The following is a 21143-nucleotide window of genomic DNA, read 5'->3' as shown; positions in this document are numbered from 1 at the left end:
ACATTCGAAAAAAATAACTCTGAAATTCACTAAAGAATAGTCATTTTAGCAAGAGGAAAATAAATCTCCAATCCTTGTGGTCCTGGCAGAGAGCAGGGGCAGAAATGGTTCCTGAGGACCAGAGGCACCCTGATCCCATGCTGGAGCCATGGTGAGAAGTGACCTGTGGTCAGATTGTGCCCCACTGAAATCAGTGGGGTCATTTATATCCCAAGGAGCCCTCAGGGCTTCCCTAGCTAGCATCCTAACCTCTTCAGGGGACCACATATTTTTTAAAATTGAAGTATAGTTGATTTATAATGATGTGTTAGTTTCAGGTGTACAGCAAAGTGATTCAGTTATAAATATATATATATTTTCAGATTCTTTTCGATTATAGGTTAAGATATTGAATATAGTTTCCTGTGCTATACAGTAAATCCTTGTCATTTATCTATTTTATATATAGTACTGTGTATCTGTTAATCCCACACTCCTAATTTATCCCTCCCTACCCTTTCTCCTTTGGTAACCATAAGTTTGTTTTCAATGTCTGTGAGTCTGTTTCTGTTTCGTATACAAATTCATCTGTATTAGTCTTTAGATTCCACATATAACTGATATCATATGGTATTTTTCTTTCTCTTTCTGACTTACTTCACTTAGTATGATCTTTAGGGCAATCCATGTTGCTGCAAATGGCAAAATTTCATCCTTTTTATGGCTGAGTAATATTCCATGGTGTATATATACCACATCTTCTTTATCCATTCATCTGTTGGACACTTAGGTTGCTTCCATGTCTTGGCTATTGTAAATAGTGGTGCTATGAGCATAGGGGTGCATGTATCTTTTCAAATTAGAGTTTTCGTCTTTTCCGGGTATCCCAGGAATGGGATTGCTGGATCATATGGTAGCTGTATTTTTAGCTTTTAAGGAACCTCCATACTGTTTTTCATACTGGCTGCACCCATTTACATTCCTTAGGTGACTACATGTTCTTACATCTTATATTCCAATACTGGTATTCTTCACCCAGCTCAGGTCCTTACTAATTTCTCATGTTGGTTAGCTGCCCAGCACACCTTTGGCACACACATGCCAGCAGTCCTTCCAAGACTATAGATTCTAAATGACAGAGATTTATTCGGAACAATACATAGTACAGTACCTGCCACCTGCTGAAAGATGCTTAGTAAATTAACGAGAACAAACAGAACGTGAATGAGCCGCTCTAATGCCAAGTGGGGGGAGGGATCTGTGACACATCCGCAGATCCTCCCCAGTGAAGCTACCAATTAGAGACACACTATTACCGTGAGAGTGCCTCTAAAGTTAAAAAAGTAGGGAAAGACATGCCAGGAGCCTCAAAAGTGAAGTGGCTACTTAAATCCATGAACCTGCATGTGCATTTGAGTGTTCACATAGCCAGCAACACACTGTATGTGAAAAATAAACAGAACGGACCATTTAAATCATGTAAAAATAGACCATAGAGATGGACTTGCCACAAAATAATACCACTCCACTAACAAGCCGACCTTTCCCCAAGAGCACTGTGTACCCCACTTCACCTTCTAAGTCTCTCTACCACTTCATTCACGTGTCACATGAGGTATGGTTTCCATGCAAAGTGTTATAAAGAAGAGTAATACCAGGCTCAGGGAGTTTCTATTGCACTAGGATCTTCGAGGTACGTGGTAGGTCACAAGGCCGGGGAGCCTGTGAACAGCGTCTGCGGGGTAGACAGGACTCAGACAGGAGCTCCCAAGGCCCCTTCGATGCTTGACTGCTTTACACAAACCCGCTTCTGGGTGGGCTCCCACCGTTCACACATGTCTCTAGCAGGGTCATGCTCTAATCGACCCACTGGCCACCGGCCTTGACAGAGCGCATTTTCCATGGCAGCTGTGACTGCCTCTTAAAGCAGAAGACCCTGCCCAACACTTCATTCTCTCACATGGAACTAAACGGGGTGCCAGTCAGCGCACGGCATTTTTGCCCCTTTTTGGAAATGAATGGCATTTAGAGATGTCTTGTTAAATCTCGATATTCTGAATTAATATCCTGACTATGACCCCAACCTTTAAAGTACGTTAATGATGGAGAAATACGTGTCAGCAGTCAGGATTTAGTATAAAATAGAAGGCTGGGTAGCTCATATGCCTAAATAACTAATGTTAATTGTATGCAAACACTAGCTCTAAGCAGATCCTTTAGAGCAGAAGATAGTAAATTGCTGTATCAAAGTCTTATATCACCAGTCCTCTAAGTAGTTAATGCTTTCAAGCTGTGCCAGGAGAAAAAGACAGGGTGATGCACGCATTAAAGAGGGATGAATGAGCAGGTGAAAACTTGGTTGTTTTAAAGTATCCAGGACCCAGCTACCAGTTAAGACACCAAATTCAAGCATGGTCAAACATGTTTATTAGACATCCTTTCAAAACATCCTTCTATTAAAAAAAAAAGTCATTAAAAAATATTGTCAATATTCCCTATGGAGAGTACTTTTTAAACAATGCAGAGTAGTGAAACTCCTTATGCTACAGACATAAGGTGTGCCTCTTTTTAAGACTCAGAATAATTTGCCAACTTCCAATTTAATTATGACTGAGATTCAAGTCAACTGTTTAGTGATCTAGGGATACACTTTCTGTAGATTCCAGCTGGCAGCAAGTGGAAAGAGTCCAAATACATTAAAAATACGCCATGGAGTGGAAAGGAGGGGAGTAGGAAAAAACAGAGAAAAGAAATGAAATTCTTTTGAAAGAATTTTTCTTTCCAGTGACCACTAAAAATATAATCAGATATGACTTACTCTGTTAATTTATAATCTCTCTTTCATGTAAGATTTTGCAAAACCTGCCCTATCTTTCCTGGGAATTGAAATTAAAATTTACTCTTTTGGGGACTTCCCTGGTGGCACAGTGGTTAAGAATCTGCCTGCCAATGCAGGGGACACGGGTTTGATCCCTGGTCCGGGAAGATCCCACATGCCGCGGAGCAACTAAGCCCGTGCACCACAACTCCTGAGCCTGTGCTCTAGAGCCCGCGAGCCACAACTACTGAGCCCACGTGCCACAACTACTGAGCCCACGCCTAGAGCCCGTGCTCCACAACAAGAGAAGCCACCGCAATGAGAAGCCCGTGCACCGCAACGAAGAGTAGCCCCCGCTCGCCACAACTAGAGAAAGCCCACGCGCAGCAACGAAGACCCAATGCAGCCAAAAAAAAAAAAAAAATTTACTCTTTTTACAGTGCAAGGAATCAGAGGACTTCAAATTTATTCAAATAGTGACACTTAGACACCTTGAGATATTCTAGTTTTATCTCTAGGACCCCTTTCAGTTAGGAAAAGCTATCGAATCATAGTTTCCAACTATAAATATCAGTAGTGTGTTGATACTAATTCATATGTACGGTGTTATCATTAACATTCAGATTCTATCTTCAAAGAAAGCCCAGAGAGTGTCAAAGAATCCAGAGGCCTTTTGTAAACATCAGGTGGTTACACTTTGGAAAGAACCTGGTAAGAAAAAGTTGCGGCTGAGGTTTTGGCTTACTGCCCACCTGGGGCTAGTGTCAGCTTTAAATTTAATTATTCTGATGTCTGTCAACTTTTGCCTTCCCAGCAAATGTTGAAGGCAGATCAATAAAGACTACGACACCACATTTCCAGACTTTTCAATCAGCGTTGTCTTTCTAAGTAACGTTCGTTTATGGAAGAAAATGTTATGGCACAGAAAGCCCCCATGAATTATTCATCAGTTACAGAGTACGCCAACATTCAGTTCCTTTGTACCTCTCAACAGTGTGTACGTGTGAAGTGTAGCAATGCCAAGGCTCCCCAGTCCGACAGGAAGGCAAACCAGAGCTCACCGGCGGTCCTGGTAAACCGAGAAGAGCAGAGCGTTCCAAAGTGATGGTGGGAGGTACAAAGCGTATCTGCCTTACATGGGACTACTGGAGAGTCTACTCTCCAGAAGCCAAAATGTTACAATCACTTACCCTAAGCGGTCTAGGATCAAAAGCATCAGCGTGAATCGACAAGGTCTGCTGCTTTCAGTGGAGCAGCCAGCAAAATCCCCTTGGGATTCCTCTGAGGCTGTGGCATTGGCTGTCGGTCCCTGGGGATGCGGAGCAGGGAGGGCTGCGGCACTCTTGAAGCCAGTCTCACCTGGGTACGACCTGTCTCACGAAGCACAACTGTAGGGGAGCATCCTAGGGGCGGCACCCCTAACTCAAACAGAACACCCAGAGTGCCTGATCCAAGGAGAGAAAAAACTACATTGTAACGAAAGGGGATGAAAGACTTCATCTCGAAGCTATGTTAACACAGAGGTACGGGCATGGAGATGGTGGGTGAAAGGAAAAGAGCACATGAGCAGAAATGGGGTCACAGATGTTCACCTACAGTCACTGAGGACTCCTTCTAAAGTGCTCCAACAGACCAACCTATCTAAATTTAGATAGGCTGCCCATTTTTAAATCCCATTATATTAATGATATCTATAAATATGTTAATATATAACATATGCATTTTATACAAACATGTTATGCACATAGAGGGTTAAGATAATAAGCATACAACTATTTTAACCAGTAGAAAAGTCACTGCATCTCTCCTCATCTTTAAACACACAGTCTACCCCAGACAGCACGTATGTCGAGTTTACAAATACGGACAGTCAAACCTTGGCTGTCTTCGAGGATGTGGTGAGGGTCCATGAGCTCAATGGGCTCCCAGGTCATTAACGCGCACAAAGCTCTAAGGTTTCAGCTTCTCTTCCCGAGGTGGCTGACACAGAAGGACCGCATCCACTCCTCAGAGGAGAGGCTTGGGCCCTGGCTTTCCTCCCACGAGTCTGTGGGCTGAGTTGGACCCGAGGGAGGGGTGTGGCACCCAGAGGGTGTGTCACAGCCAGCTCTGGAAGAATGAGGAGTTTCCGGCACGATTCTAGCTCCTTCCTCAACTCCTGGCTCTCTGTGCTCTGTCTCCCACCAATTCTAAAGATTACTCTGAACAACACATCAGTTCACTGACACCACAGCTGCAGAAAACCGCCCTTTCTGGGAAGATACTATTAAAACACGCCCAGAACGTTCCGCCGGTTCGCCTCCAATCTGCACAATTCAGAATGCAGATTTTGATCACTGTGACTGCACAATAACTCAAACACGTGAGACAAGGAAAGAAAAGGATCGATTTCCCTAAGGCTTCTGCATCCTCTTTTCACTTAATGAATGATCATCTCGCCAGATGGGCTTTTAGCACTTTTTTTGTGTGTGCTAGGATTTAACAAAAATACTCCAACTCGGGCAGACTCCTTTCCCTATCAGCCTGGATGTGGTTCCCTGACAAAGCGCTGGTCCGAGGCCAGTCATGGACTTGGAGCCCTTCTGTATTAGGTACAGGCTGTCTGAAAGCAATGGCCTCCTCCGGTAAGGCTCAGGAAGAGGCATTTTTTCCTCTAGTCAGTAATGCCCTGATGCTGGGCTGGATTACCTACCACCCACAGTCCAACTTTTCTCCCAGTTATTTTTGAACACCAGGGCTTTTGCAAATTGGAAACATTATGAAGACAGTTTAAATGGGAGAAGACACTTAGGACAAATATCTCCAGCATCAGACACACTTAGAGGCTAAGAGGTAGAAGGAAACTGGCATAACTGTTTTAAGTGTGAGGGCAGTTCATTTAATTCCTGCAATAAAAACTTAAGCCCCAGCACCCAATTCTGAGATAGTTAATTCAATATAAGGCCCATAATCTACCCAATGAAAGGAAAGACTACATGATCACATTGTTTAAACATTAAGCGTATTTAATTGAACATTCTCAGCTTACTCTCTTCTCCGCCCAGGTGGCTTTTTTGATTTCTTTTGAAATGGCTCTGGGTCATACTCCTGGGTCGCCCCACCCTCCCTTCCTTGAGTCCAGGCCACCATCTGGAACTCTGTGCCTCTGATAACGTCCTCCTGACTTGGCCGAAGCACCAGGCGCCAGACAAAGGATCACAACTGGACCACTCGTTGATAAAATGCTTGGCATTTGCAGAGCTGTCATACATTAGCTGCTGCCAAAAGGCCAGTCGCATTTATTGAAATCTTCTGATTACGCCCAATGCCTAGCATTCTCATGACAGCGATTTCATAATTTAGCCCTAATGTTTTTTTATTAGTGTCTCAGGATTCTTACCAGAAGGATGGAACAGAAGTCTTTTACCATTGCATTTTCTTTTTCTCATTAGTCCTCATTTTGATTGTGATGGAAGCTAGTTTTTCCCACTCCCTTGAAATCACAGAATATGATCCCTAACTGATTTTAAATGAAAGGGGGAAGAAGAAACCACGTGTAGTGCTGTAGCTCTTTTCTGGGACTAAAACAGGATTCTAGTTTCAAAGCAACCTGCATGGACGGGTTCCTTGCCTTTTATAAGGCAGGACAGCACGGAGAGGGAGTAGGGGCACGATCCAACATGGAAACTTTGACTTTTTGAAGTGTTAGCCAATAAAGTAGTTCCTTCCTGACCATGTTCCTCCAAATCTTACTTCTGTGAGTTGAGCCAGAGATACACTGGCAATTTAGTAGAATCCAAAAGCCAATTGCTTAGAAACTGTTTACATAACCGTTTTCCAATTAAATGGCAATGGTACTCCCTACAATGTCATTCTAAAATCAGAGGTACTGCTATGTGTTCTTTACCTTACATAACTCAGTCACCTGAGGAAGCTGGAGCAGAAATCTTTCCCAAATGATGCTCCTCATAAGTCTTCCCAGGAAAGTGATTGTCAGTCAGTAAAATTAATAAATAAAACATGCCTTAAATTGCATATTCACCTATATTTGAGAAATGCTTCATTCAACATTGTTAAACAGGTTTATTAATCATGGACTTCTCAGAGACATGTGTGCCTTGTAACTCTTTAAGACAAAAATAAGGTAAGATGCATTTCCTAAATTTATTGGACCAGAGAACGCCCAACCCCAGCACAAATATTAACTGACCCCAAAACAGAATTTGGAAATACTGCTCTAAGGAAGCAGAGGGCAAGAAGAGAATTTAGAGATAATTTACTTCACAGTGTCAAAGAGAAATCTTAGAGCCAGAGGAATTTAGGAACTTGCCAAGGCCACACAGAATGTATAAGGAGGAAAATTCTGACCAGCAACATTCAGTCCTGCTATTTAGATGGCTACCATAGGCCTCAGCGCCTGGCTCTGTTTGCAAGTCCCGTCTGGTCCCCCGCGATGTTAACCTGGAAACACAGATGCTGCGTGTTCCCAGGCAAACAGCACATCTTACAGCAGATTGTATTAAGAGACTGGGCTTAGGAGATGAAGCCTACCATAATATAATTTATGACAGAGCTAAGAGTGAAAAATAGCGGATATCAATCACAAAACATGCACAGGGCCCTGGTCTCATCTTTTAAACTAAGCAGAAGAGACAGAAACTTGAAGCAAATTTAATCCCATAAGAAAAACGATTCTATTGGGAAAGATGGAAACTAAATTTCTTAAAAGGTCATATTCAGTAAGAAAGAAGACCCCTCTAGACCCTAACTAGAAAGGCACAGGAAAAAAAAAAAGTTAAGTACTGATTTGTCATTTCCCTTGAACTTGTGTTCTGATGATATTCAATTATAAGCCCCGATGACTGGCCTCAATCCAAGCTCAGCTATGTGACTCCATGGGAAAGATCAGTTTCAGGAACTAAAAGAACTAGTAGTTCACCACCCACTTAAACACAAAGCACTCTGACGGTGGCTTCATCTAGATATGGTCTTTAGGGCACACAACGATCTCTGTGCTACTAGACCCAGTTTCTGCTAATGACTTCCACGTGGATCCCATGTCATTATTTTTGTGATTGGAAATGAAATTTTATGGACTTTACTAAGATAACATCAGCACCTTTACTAAGATAATATCAACGTACGGTCACTGTGTATCTCAGCTTCATAAACTGCAAATAGGATAGCCTTATTATTATTCATAGCTCACATTTACTGAGGGCTCACTCTCTGCAGGTTTTGAACAAAGATTCTCTCATTGATTTCTTATAACCCTCTGAGGAAGGTACCATTATCATCTCCATCAGAAAGATGAGGCAACTGAACAGAGAGAAAGTTGAAGAAATTGCCCAAGGCCACTCCACTAACAAGAGATACAGCTGGCACTTGGGGACTTGGACACAAGTGGTCTGAGTCAGAGACCCATGCCCAGGATGCTAAAACTCTCTCCAGAATAAACAGCTCAAGGCAAATCATCAAATCAGAGAAGATGCCAAAGCCATCTCCATGCCTGAGATAATGGCGGGGTGATCCAAAATATGAATTTAGCAGTACAAAAAGTAAGAGTATATCGAAGGCTGCTAATGCTTTTTGCAAAAGGTCTAAATACTAAAGACTCCATGGGAGAAGGGAGGAGTTCTTTCTGTTGACGTCAAAAGAATCATTTTTCTGAGTCACATACTGTTTTCATGAGATTCTCCTGAATGAATCTCCTTCACAAAGAGACCTAGTTGATGGGTAGTGCCTGTCTCTGCAAAGGCTGCAGTGAGGGGACCACCATCATGGCAGACTGTTCCCCAAACCTCATGCCCACTGTATAGAGCAGTGTTCCATGTTCAGATTGGAGTTGCCATCTGACACTTACTAGATCCAACTTCTTGACCTGGTCCTATTGCTAACTCACCAATGATCCTAGGTCAATCCCCAAACTGACTTCTAAATCTGTTAAATGGTCTAATAATACCTGCTCTATCTGTATCAGAAAAGGTTAGAGATAACAGTGCCACCCAACATTTCTATCAACTCTTTTTCTTTTACTTTCTCTTCTTTTTCCCTTCCTTCCTTCCTTCCTTCCTTCCCTCCCTCCTTCCTTCCCTCCCTTTCTTTTCCTTTCTTCTTTCTTTGGCCACTATTTGTCAAAAAGGACTTGAGATGAAATCTCAAGAAACTAGACTCCCCACGTCAAACAATTAGCTGGATGGAAACAGTATAGCTAGTACATTGGAATCCATCACCTGAATTTATGCTTATCCTAATCACTACTTGATGCTGCCCCCTAATATTTGTTGCCAGCACCCCAAAATGGGGCTAATATTTTTCAAGCAGTTATTCTGTCCCAGGAACTAAGATAAGCATTTCTCACCTGCATCTCTCAATTTTTCCTCATAACAACCTTAGAAGGTAAGTACTTGGACGAAGGGTATTATTAATCCTTCTTTAACAGATGAGAAGACTAAGCCTAGAGAGAAAGTAATTTTTCTTAAAGTCAGAGCTTGTGGTCAGGGGAGCAGGAACTTGAACTCAGGTCTGTACATGTTCATCACTGTGCTAGAGTGAGATGCGATCAAATGGCTCAACCGCAACACCCTCGAGCCTTCTTCACGTCGCTCTGCGTGCAATTAACCAATATCAACGCTGTTATTTGTGTGAACATTTTCTAATAAAGAGGGACCAATTCGAAGCAGAACGTACTTAGTGGTTGCCATCAGACGGCTTCTACATCGCCCATCCACAGCTAAGAAGTGGACAGTCATGGATTTGCTATTTCCCTCCTCTCCCACATTCATCTATTTCATCTGCCCTGACCCTCACTCCTACCCAACCTGCTGGGCTAGGCTAGTGGGGATTAAAATGTATTCTATACTCCCTGCAAAAAAAAACAGGCCATTTCTCTTTCATGCTCATTTGACACAAATAAACTGTAGGAACTGGGGGATTCCAATCTTTCTTTGCCTTTGAAAATTTGCAATGATGAAGTCTTAAAACGAAAAAAATTACTGCAGAATGAGGAGATTCTACATTTCTCTCATTGTGTGAGGATCAAACATTAAGTTAAATCATGATTGACTATAGTCTGGATTTTTATAATTTCCACATTAATTACCATTTTGCTCACAAGTGACATATGATCATAGCGACTGCAAAATATTTCACATGTAGCTTCACCCCTAGAGAAGGAAGGAGGATATTTATTGACTGTGCTATACACAGTTGGCTACATTTTATATGGAATTTTTTTGCTGTTAGGGGGTAGGAAAATAGAAAAAACATCTAGAAAACACATACTTCCCCTGGAAATGGTACTACATCATTCTGTCTCACCTATATCTTTCACTCAGTGTGTACCACTAGCAACCAGTTTGGAAGCTGCATTCTCTTTGGAAGCTTTATTCAAAGTTAGTGGGAAGAGAAAATATGCCACATTTTAACGAGAATGAGAATGCTACTTCAAACCACTGGCTCTGATTCAACTCAGTGTAATTTGGGAAACTTTAAATTTAATTTAACTTCCTGTATTACCCTGCCTAGTTAACAATTTACGGACAGCAAAACATTCATATCTAGTCTTTAATGAAAGCAATAATTTATTTATGGTGTCATGCAAACTAATTATTCCAAAGACTTTCCTACTGACTTTTGAAAATCTTAATGGTTTAATCTCTGCCCCCTTTCAACTTTCATCTCTTCCAAGATCATTTGTTTACTTTAGCAAAGGGAGTTGGGCTAGCTTGTAACTATATACATCACACCTTTATAAACCTAGTCAAAAATTTAAAAAACAAAACAAAAATCTTTCTACTCTGTCCCAAATTCAAGAGGATAAGTCTAGTTTAAGGTATGTTTAATGATAGAGGAGAAAAAAAAAACCCAACATGCATTTAAATCTTTCAAAACAAGTCAACACTGAGGATGCCTTGCTAAACCTTTTTAGGGTTCCTAATAACCAACCATTGGGGTCAAGGACAAAATTGTCTTTAGCAGTCAAATACTTCTCCCCAACGGTAGCCTTCTGATACTCCAGCCTCTGCTCCTCTGAGCACACAGGCACAGACAGACCGTACAGAAGCTAGGGGGAGCCTTTGGATCACCTAGTCCAGTTGTTTTCAAGCTCATACACAGAATAATGAGGCTTCTCGTGGACTGGAGAGGGATGAGAAGGGCTGGCTCTGGCTCCACCCCAACTTCTACCAGAGAAATTTCAGCTCATCTATCTTATTTTCTGGGCTTCCAGATGAGCCTTTATTTGAAGACAGGGTTCCGTAGCTAAAAACAAACACACACTTTGAAAAATTCCCATCCTGTCCAATCCTTTCACTTTAGGAAGGAGGAAAATGAAGACCATGAGAGTCAGTGACTGGTCCCAGGTCCCAGAATAAGTGAGTGGCCAAGGCAGGGTTATGGCCAACCATGGGATCTGAGCAATGTGCTCCAGTGTAAGCACTTTCCCCAAGTTGCAGAGGACACAGCTCCTAACAGAAAGGTCCCCGTCCTCATCCAGTAACGTGCTCTGTCTACTACAGCTCTTCCTGGAACTGCCCACAACCCTACAAGGCAGGCTTGCAGGTACAGCGGTGGTCTTATTCCTATTCTTATTTTTATTCTTATTCTTATTCTCAACATTTTTAAAGTACTAGATTGAGAGGCCAGGGACAGGAAGTAGCAAGAGCCCTGCCAATTTAAGATGAAAAAAAAAACTTTCTGAGGTTGAATGTAAACCAATAGAAAATAATATTTGCTTGATAAAGTTGAATTTACATTCAAATTAGGATGGAAGCTGGATCTGTCCTGCTTGCTGTGATCTTCATTCTTAAAGTCTTGTTACTTAGCAAACCACAGCTGAGCTCACTGCATGGGGTCTAGTCCCAGGGTCACTCTAGTACTCATCAGGATACCTAGCCTCTGCAGTTAGTCTGGGAGTGCATTCTGGATAAATACCATTGTCGCTGGCTCCAGGAAGGTGGGCTCCACGTTTTGTAAAACGTGATGAAACCAAACTGTGAGCAACAAAAACTGATAAATTAAACTGGACTATTCCAGCTATCTCTAAGGTCTCTGATTTACAACAGGCTCCTTTAAATAGACTCCTAAAATAATCTTAGTTGCCATGCACTAGATGAGTATCTAAGCAAGTTCTTTTACCTATATGTGCCTCAGTCTTATCATCTGTAAGATGGGGATGATTAAAGTACCTACCTTACAGGGTATCATAAGAATTTAAGTAAACAGCTCCTGGTACATAGTAATCTCTATATAAATATTAGTCATTGTCATTGTTGTTATTCTTATTTTGTTAAAAAAATAAAATGAAGTGTTAGAGAGGCTAAGGATGGGAAAGAAGAGCCCTGCCAATTTAAGATGAAAAATGAAAATGAAATTGTTATGAATTTTAATGTAAAGCAATAGAAAATAATAATTGATGGGTAAAAGTGGAGTTGACCAACAGGTTGGGGTCACAGCGCCACCACCTTGCTGCTCGAAGCTGACCTGGAGCAGTAGCTTTGCCATTGCCTGGGAACTTGTTAGAAATGCAGAATCTCAGCACCCAACCCCACTCCCACCTACCGGATCAGAACCTGCCTTTTAACAATATCTCCAGGGAATTTATGTGCATATTAAAGTTAGAGAAAGGCTGCTTTATGGCATATCCTGAAGTTTTAGCGCTTGTAGGTTAAAGGAATAAGACCTCATTCTGTAGTTATACCTCCACACATTCTCCTAAATCCTATACCCCTCATGTTAGATGGTTTCAACCAACCTGAGTCTTAAAGCAGATGCTCCTTTCATGGGACAGAACAATATGTTAGGAGGGCATCAAGAGCAGTGAAATCGCCTCGTTAGTAATGTCATCATCACAGTCATCATCAATGGCTAACATTTATTGAGCTCTTAAAATATGCAAGGATTAATGCAAGGTGCTTTCCATATGTTCTCAGTGAATACGCACAATACCCTTTCAAGGAGGTAATACTGTGCCCATTTTATAGATGAGGGAACTGAGGCTCAAAGAGGCTACATCACTTTCTCACATCCAAGTTGAATGGGTAAAAAGGCCTTTCTGAAGTCCACTCTCTTTCTCAAAATTGATGCCTACGACATCAAAATCATATCTCTGTGAAGTAGGGAGCAGGAATTATCTCTCTTTTTAGGTAAAGAAAACTGAGACACAGAGTGGGTGAATGCATGATGTAGAGTCCACAACCTGAGACTGAGGTCAGGACTAAGTCCAGCAGGATTCGAGTTTTTCAGATTGAATAATCCTGCTGCTAGAAACACCAATGATAATATAATGGCATTGAAGAGATGGGGGGAAAACAAATCAAATGAAAAGAAAGGTTTCCATTCATGAAGCTCTGTACAACTAAACCAAGGGACTTCAAATTTTAATCTCTGAAGTCAGGGTCTTATTGGGGTGTCAGCCTCTTTGGCAAACCAGAACTTCCAGATTTTTATTGCCATCGCCTGTGGCAACTGGCCCTTATCAGCATATCTCAGCTAACATCCTACACATGTATGCTTGCACACCTGTGAAATTCTCCTAATTACAGTCTTTCTGATTTCCCTCACTAGCTCTCCATCCAAGTTTGATATCCAAAGAGTTTAGAACTCAGCAAGGCTAGTCAAAATCATTCCTTGATAGCACCAATGTCATCAATCAAAGACACAGGTTTAGAATCAAGTGATCAGACTACTTACCCAGGCCCCAATGAATGCCTTCTTCCTCTGTCCTTGCGGGCAGCAGGGAAAGAATCAGGATTTGTTGACTAAAACTTCTGAATCAGTTTGTGAGGGCTGTCACTGCAAAATACCACAGACTGGGGTGGCTTCAACAACAGAAATTTATTTTCTCACAGTTCCAGAGGCTGGAAGTCCAAGGTCAAGGTGTTGGCAGGTTTGGCTTCTGAGGCCTCTCACCTTGGCTTGCAGATGGCCACTTTCTTGCTGTGCCCTCACAGGGTCAGCCTTCTGTGTGTGCATATGTCTCATGTCTCTCTCTCTCTTCCTCTGTGCCCAAATGTCCTCTTCTTATAAGGATACCAGTCATATTAGATGAGGGCCCACCTTAATGACCTCATTTTAATTTAATGACATCTTTCAAGGCCCTATCTCCAAATACACTTATATTCTGAGGTAGGGCTTCAACGGAGGAATTTTGGGAGGACACAACTCAACTCACAGCGGATGCTGAATGGCTCTTTTCCTCCATTGTCACTAAGTCCTAGGGCTATGCTGAGGCCTTCTCATCCAGCGTGGGTTCAGTAAGAACAAGAATTTGCAATAACCTGAATCTCTCAGACCCATGACTCAGAGCACTCTGGAGGGAGAAGGAAGAGGAGGGATTTCCAGATCAGAACTTTTCTGTGTACAGGGCCTAGCTTCTTCCCTGCCCCTATTCATCACGAGTGCAGGTGAGGTCACTCTACAGTGGGTTTTTTTTTTTTTTTTTAAATTAAGGGTGTTCTTAAGATTAGCTGTTATATATTTTTTGTATCCACCTTCTTTTTTTTTTTTTTAACTTTGGGTTTATTTATTTATTTATTTATTTATTTATGGCTGTGTTGGGTCTTCGTTTCTGTGCGAGGGCTTTCTCTAGCTGCAGCAAGCGGGGGCCACTCTTCATCGCGGTGCGCGGGCCTCTCACCATCGCGGCCTCTCCCGCTGCGGAGCACAAGCTCCAGACGCGCAGGCTCAGCAATTGTGACTCACGGGCCCAGTTGCTCCGTGGCATGTGGGATCCTCCCAGACCAGGGCTCGAACCCGCGTCCCCTGCATTGGCAGGCGGACTCCCAACCACTGCGCCGCCAGGGAAGCCCCTACAGTGGGTTTTTAACAAAATTTAAATGGCACTTCTAAAACAGTCTCAGTCAGAGACACAAACAACTACTTCTAAAAAGTACAAACTGGAAAGAACTGGAATCTGGCAGCCTGGAAGGCCTCTCGTGCCCTGAGGCACATGCTCCTGAGTGGTGATGTGCTCAGTCCTGGGAGCTGGCGCTGGGCTTCGCAGACAGCTGTCCTGTGTGGCAGGAGAGCCAGCCCCGGGCCAGCCCACTCAGCTCCCCAGGCAGCGCCAGCAAATGTCAGCAAGTAGGAGGGAGGAAAACCAGCACAGAGCGAACATGTCAGGAGGTGCCGGCTTCACACAGGATGTGTGCAAACGGCTTCTAACAATGAATTAGACGTTAGGTTCCTGGGCATCTACACCATGATACCATAGGAACAGAACAAGACTAAAGTGAGAGTGAGATTTGCTATTAAAATGAAAACGCACACATCATTTAGTCTAATAAAGTTCAGTAATTTAGACTGCCCTAATTTTCAGTTTTAGCAATTCAGCTAATTCTTTACATCATTAATTTTTAAACTTAGATCTCCAAACCTTTCCATATTGATATAAAATTCCATAAGCTTCCTTGGGGTTTTAAAAGGTTATTTTGCCATTTCATTTGGTATATGATACAGACTTTAAAGTAAAACTTATTTTAGATCAGTATATTACTAAATGTATTGAAGATTATATTTTAGAGGTCTCTTGTACAGAGACAATGCAGAACACTGCAGCTATAGAGGAAAATTACACCAGCAAGGAAACAGAAGGAAAAATTAATTCCCCCACTAGAAATTTCCTTATTAATTTCCCTATTAATTTATTAATACATGTGAAGAAACAAGTAAGAATCACTAGACATTTGAGGAAAACAAACAACACAAAATGGGATCAAGATGAAAATATAACCACATGATTCTAGAGAATACAAATAATTCATACAACAGAAGAGGACCTAAATAAAAATTCAAATTCAATTCACATCCTTAAGGTATTTGAGAACACACTGTATCCATGAAATAAAAATGGGAAAAGATTAAAGGAGCAAGCAGAGACAAAGAGAGTTTGGGGAAATTAAAAATGATTGTGAAAATAAAAAGAAATTCAATAGGTAAGCTAGAAGAAAATGTCAAGGAGATTGCCAAGAACATAGAACAAAATAAAAAAGAGATGGAAAATATGAAAGAAGAATTAAGAGAGATGGAGGACACCCAGCACCCATTTGATAGGAATCTCAGAAAGAGAATACAGAGAAGAGGGGAGAAAATAATAAGAGAAAATTCCCCAGACCCAATGAAAGACACAGGTCTTCATATTGAAAGGGCAAACCAGGTGCTGAATAGGATGAAGAAAACAAACAAACAAACAAAAACAACCAGCAAGACATATCCTGGTGGAATTTCAGACCTCTGAAGATATAGAGAAGATCTTTAAAGCTATCAGAGACCCAATCAGGTTACCAAGAAAGGAAAAGGAATCAAGCTGCCATCAGACTTGGCAGACATTCTGAATTTCAGAAAACAGTAGAACAAAGCCTTTCAAGTTTTAGGGAAAACATACCATTGAATCTGGATATCTATACCAGGTCAATCAAGCATGTGGGCAAAATAAGACATTTTCAGACTTGCAAGGATTCCATTGACCTCCCATGCATCCTTACTGAAAAAAGTTTGACTCAAACAGAAGGAAAAATTAATCCTCAAACATAAAACTATAGATTCCAAGAAAAGGTAGAATTAGTTTAAGAATAAAACAGTGGTGGCGTTTGTCCCACAGTGACAGCTATGCAACAGATCTAGAAATATGGTTAGAACATGGTCAGAGGGTTCCAAGAACGCATCTTCAAGAAAGAGAGTTCATTCAGCAAGTTAGTATGATTAAGAGGACAGAAGATCTTAGTGATGCCATTAATATATTCATTTTGCTTAGCAAAAAAAAAAAAAAAAAAAGAATTGGGATTAAAAGCTTTGTGTAAACTAAAAATCTGTATAAGAAAATCATGGTGCAACTATGATGCAAACTAAAAAGTAACATAAAGTAACATAATTTTAAGCAAAAAAAAATAAGGATTTTGGAAAAGGGCCCTTTGGTGATGATGCTTTGATAATGCTTGAACATTCTCTTAGAGCAAAACAGCATCAATGCTCAAAATAATTCCTTTTCTCTACAGGTCCAATCACATACCTACTTTGCAGTCAAGAACATTTATATAACTTTAATGTTATAAATGCATTCTATTGGTTTTCAGATCTCAAAATCAACCTATAATAAACAAGAAAGCCTGAAAGTTAGAAGATGTACAATATTGTAAACCTTGACAATGTAAAAGTAGGGTATAGAGGAGAACAGTAAGAAGGCAGAAAACGTGGGTAGGAGAAGAAAAGTGAGGTGAAGGAGTGGTAACTTCCTCCTTTCACATTATAGGGACTCAGGAGGTATTATCTAAAATCAGATAAAATATAGCAGTATATTATTTTGAGTTATAAAGACAACCAACAGTAGATTTAAAACTAATAAAACTCTGGAAGTGAGTATTAAAGTTCCTAGTTTAAGAGCAATTTTTGAAAGAAATGCAAGTACAAACATATTATTTAGAATTTATAGTAGTACCTACCAGAAGTAAAAAATAAACTTTTAAAACAGTTATATCTGCTATGAGAGGGCAACACAAGGTATCCTTGTGGTGATGCAACTGCTTTATGTCTTGGTTGAATCAATGTCAATACACTGCTTGTGATATTGTACTGCAGAATTGCAAGGTGTTGCCCAGTTATAGTCTTAATTCTACCAAAGATTCTACCAAGCTAATATATTTATTTTCTTTTTCCACCTTTCCTGAGGTATAATTGACAAATAAAATTGTAAGATGTTTAAAGTGTACAACGTGATGATTTGATATACATGCACATTGTGAAAGGATCCCCACCCTAAAGTTAATGAATACATCCATCACCTCACATAGTTACCTTTGTGTGAGTGTGTGTGTTTGTGTGTGTGTGAGAGAGAGAGAGACAGAGAGAGGGAGAGGGAGAGAAAGAGAGAGGGAGTGAGCTTAAGATTTACTCTCTTAGCAAATTTCACTTACACAATACAGTATTGCCAACTATATTCACCATGCTATACATTAGATACTCAGAACCTATCCATCTTGTAACTGAGAACTTATACCTTTTTACCAACCTCTCCCTATTTCCCCCATCCCTGGTAACTACTATTCTACTCACTGTTTCTATGAATTTGCCTTTTTTAGATTCCACATGTAAGTAATACCCTAATGCATTTCTAGATGGATACACAGTAAGTTAATTCATTATATATGAAGAATGCATTAGCGCAGTAGGGCTAATTCTCTTGTGAAATCTCATTGAAAAAGGCTGCTCTACACAAAACACTGCAAATAATTGCTGAGATAAATGAAAGAAAACTTAAATAAATGGAGATATATATCTTGTCTATGGATTTTAAGATACAATATTAAGATGTTCATTTCCCTTAAATTAATTTATGGATTCAGTGTAACCCCAATAATATTCTCAGCAGGTGTATTTAAATAGAAACTGGTAAACTGATGTTCAAATAGACATGGGAACATAAGAGCCTAGGAATACCAAAACCATCTTGAAAAAGAACAAAGATGGAAGACTTATATGACTAAAAAGACTTTCTATAAAGCTACAGTAATCAAGACAGTGTGGTACTGGCATAGTGAAAGACAAGTTGATCAATAAATGGATTAGAAATTCCAGAAAGAGAGCCACACTTTCATGATCAATAGATTTTCTACAAAGGTCCCAATGCAATTCAACCAGGAAAGGAGTCTTTTCAGCAACCAGAACAACTGGATATCCACGTGGGAAAAAAATGAACCTCAACCCCTCCCTCACAGTACATACGAAAATTATTTTGAGATGGATGACAGATGTAAACCTAGAAGTCCAAACCTATAAAGCTTTTAGAAGAATACATAGACTACCTTTGTTCCCTGGGATTAGGCAAAGATTTCTTGAACAGATAGGATACAAAAAACACAAACCATAAAAACTGATACATTAAACTTCATTGAAATTAAAACTTTATTCATTAAAAGAGACTATTAAGAAAATAAATAGGCAAATCTCAGGCTGGGAAAAAAAACTTGCAAAACATAAAGTAGACAAAGAACTTGTATTCAGAATATATTTTTAAGAAGTCCTACAACTCAATAAGAAGATAAACAACACAATTTAATAGTGGGGAAACAAAGACTTGAACACACACTTCACAAAGAAAGATATGCAAATACCCACTAAGCACATGAAAAAGTTCTTAAATAATTAGTTACCAGGGAAATGCAAACTAAAATCACACTTAGATGCCTGTCTACCAAATGACAATACTAAATGTTGATGAGGATGTAAAACAGCTAAACCTCTCATACGTGGCTAGTGAGAATTTAACATGGTACAACGACTTAAAAAAGATTTGGCATTTTCTTATAAAGTTAAGCGTACACCTCCCCTTGGCCTAGCAATTCCACATCTAGATGTTTATTCAAAGGAAATGAAAACATAAATCCACAAAAAGACTTTTTCGAGTATTTTCATAGCAGATTTATTCATATTAGCAAAAAATTATAAACAAGTCAAATGCCCATCAATAGTATGAATAAACAAATTGTGGTATAGCTGTACAATGGAATACCACTCAGCAATAAAAAGGAATGACTACTTCTATATACAAGGACATGGATGAATCACACAGACCTTACGCTGAGCAAGAGATGCTTATGCAAAAAGAGTATGTCGTTTATATGAAGTTCTAGAACAGGCAAATCTATTTAGAACTGTGGAGTAAGAGAATGCACTGACAAGGGACACAAGGGAATATCTGGGGATGTGGAAATGTTCAATATTGTGATAGAAGTTATGTGGATGTATCCATTTAAAAAAATCTTATAGCTAAGATCTGTACATCAATGTATGCCAATTATACCTTTAAAAAATAACTTAAAAAATAATAGAGGGAGTGGAAGTTTACATCAAACAAGGATGGCAGGGTGTTGTTAACTGAAACTGGGTGATGGATGTGTGAGGTTCATTATACTATTTTGCTTATCTTTTATTATAGAAATCTTTAAACACATGCCAAGGAAAAAATGTACACTGAATTTTAACTTTGTATTATTGCAACATTATCATATAGATGCTTAGAATTCTAATATTTAAGCTTAAACATTCAGCTGACTGATTTTTATTACTTTTATTGCTTTTTTTAATGGTAAGCTAAAAAAAAAATTTCAGCCTGCTATTTCCAATCTTTTCTCTCTAAATATCATAAGTGAGGAAAATCTTTACTGCTAATAATCAAAAAAAAATTGCAGATAATCATTAATATATTATCCTTCTAAAACATTGGCTTTTGAAATACCATAGTTCTTCCAATGATTTAAAGAAGAATTTTACTTAGATGAGTGAAACTTATGAATATGGTGAACATCAACTTGAGAATAAGAGTTTGCAGAATTTTAAAAAATGTTAATGATAATAATGATTCACTTGTATTTTATCATCAATCTGTTTAATGTTTCTTATCTTTAACCAAAGGTCTTTCATGACTATACATTGAACAATATATGAATAAGAATAAAAACACTTTAAAGTGGCACTGTGGTTTGGCTTTTCTAGCTACTGAGTGATTTGAACAATTCCTCTCTCTCTGTCTCTGTCTCTCTCTCCCTCTCTCTCCTCTCTCTCCTCTCTCTCTCTCTCTTTCCCTCTCTCCTTCTCCCTCTCTCCCTCTGTCTCTCTCTGCCACACACACTCTCACATAACATTACATCCCTGAGGTATCTTGGAGTAACAAGAGCTTAAATTGTTACCACATAAACTATAAAAAGGTACCTTATAATACTTCCCAGTAGAATATTTTCATAAATGGGGATTATCTGTAAATCTGCTTTGGCCAGCTACTAAACTGGAATTTAGAATGTGCATTACATATTAGCAGAGATGTTCTAATGCCCAGTTTCAAGCTTCCCTTAAAGTGCTTATAGCTCATTTATTTTTCATACCATTTTCAATAAAGTGATTCACAGGCAAAGCCCGCCTTTGGTCATTCTGAGGAGAAAAAAGAGTAACCTAATGGGCAGGGCAAATCAGTCTCTCCCTTCCTGAGTGGGGTCCAATGTCTTTTTTTCTGGCATGTCTGGGAATGTGAAAGTACACTTTGTTATAGGCTATTTCCACAAAGAGAATCCACAGATTGTTTCCAAGTGTAATGATTTAGTGGATCATTGACCCTAATAAGGAGTCAAGTCCAATTTCAGTGAATTCTGGTTCTCAAACTCATGAATAGTTCATCAGCTGAAGTGGAAAAGCTGCCTTATAATTCCTTTCATGTATACCAGTTTTAAGACTTTTTCAAAGGACTGGATAATTGTGCCCAAAATTTCCACGCTCACTGAAGTACTTTAAACAATATGAGTACCCAAACAAATGAGGTAATAAGAAATAAAAGTTTGATATCTCCTTTTTTTTTAATTAGTGTCAGGTCTAGTTCTTAAAC

The 21143-nt window shown here is 39.8% G+C and overlaps 1 protein-coding gene across 10 annotated transcripts in view; it reads right to left on the bottom strand.

Annotated features, from left to right (window-relative positions):
- The window catches only part of ABLIM1 (actin binding LIM protein 1), a 324990-nt gene that overhangs the window by 231487 nt on the left and 72360 nt on the right, over positions 1–21143 (bottom strand). For 3 of the 10 annotated variants that reach the window (XM_057531561.1, XM_057531559.1, XM_007173130.3), the window contains exon 1: positions 4674–4823. The exons of 2 other annotated variants lie outside the window; for them this stretch is intronic. In XM_057531561.1, the coding sequence (XP_057387544.1) occupies positions 4674–4731 (58 nt within the window). In that variant the 5' untranslated portion in view covers positions 4732–4823. Of the gene's footprint in view, positions 1–4673; positions 4824–21143 lie in introns of those variants that run through there. 5 more of the 10 variants (XM_057531565.1, XM_007173132.3, XM_057531562.1 and 2 more) reach the window with 3 other exon arrangements.

Source organism: Balaenoptera acutorostrata, chromosome 16 (assembly GCF_949987535.1).
Source record: "Balaenoptera acutorostrata chromosome 16, mBalAcu1.1, whole genome shotgun sequence".
NCBI classification, from domain to species: domain Eukaryota; kingdom Metazoa; phylum Chordata; class Mammalia; order Artiodactyla; family Balaenopteridae; genus Balaenoptera; species Balaenoptera acutorostrata.
The sequence above is the reverse complement of the archived record's forward strand: the minus strand, read 5'-3'. Positions and strand labels throughout refer to the sequence as shown.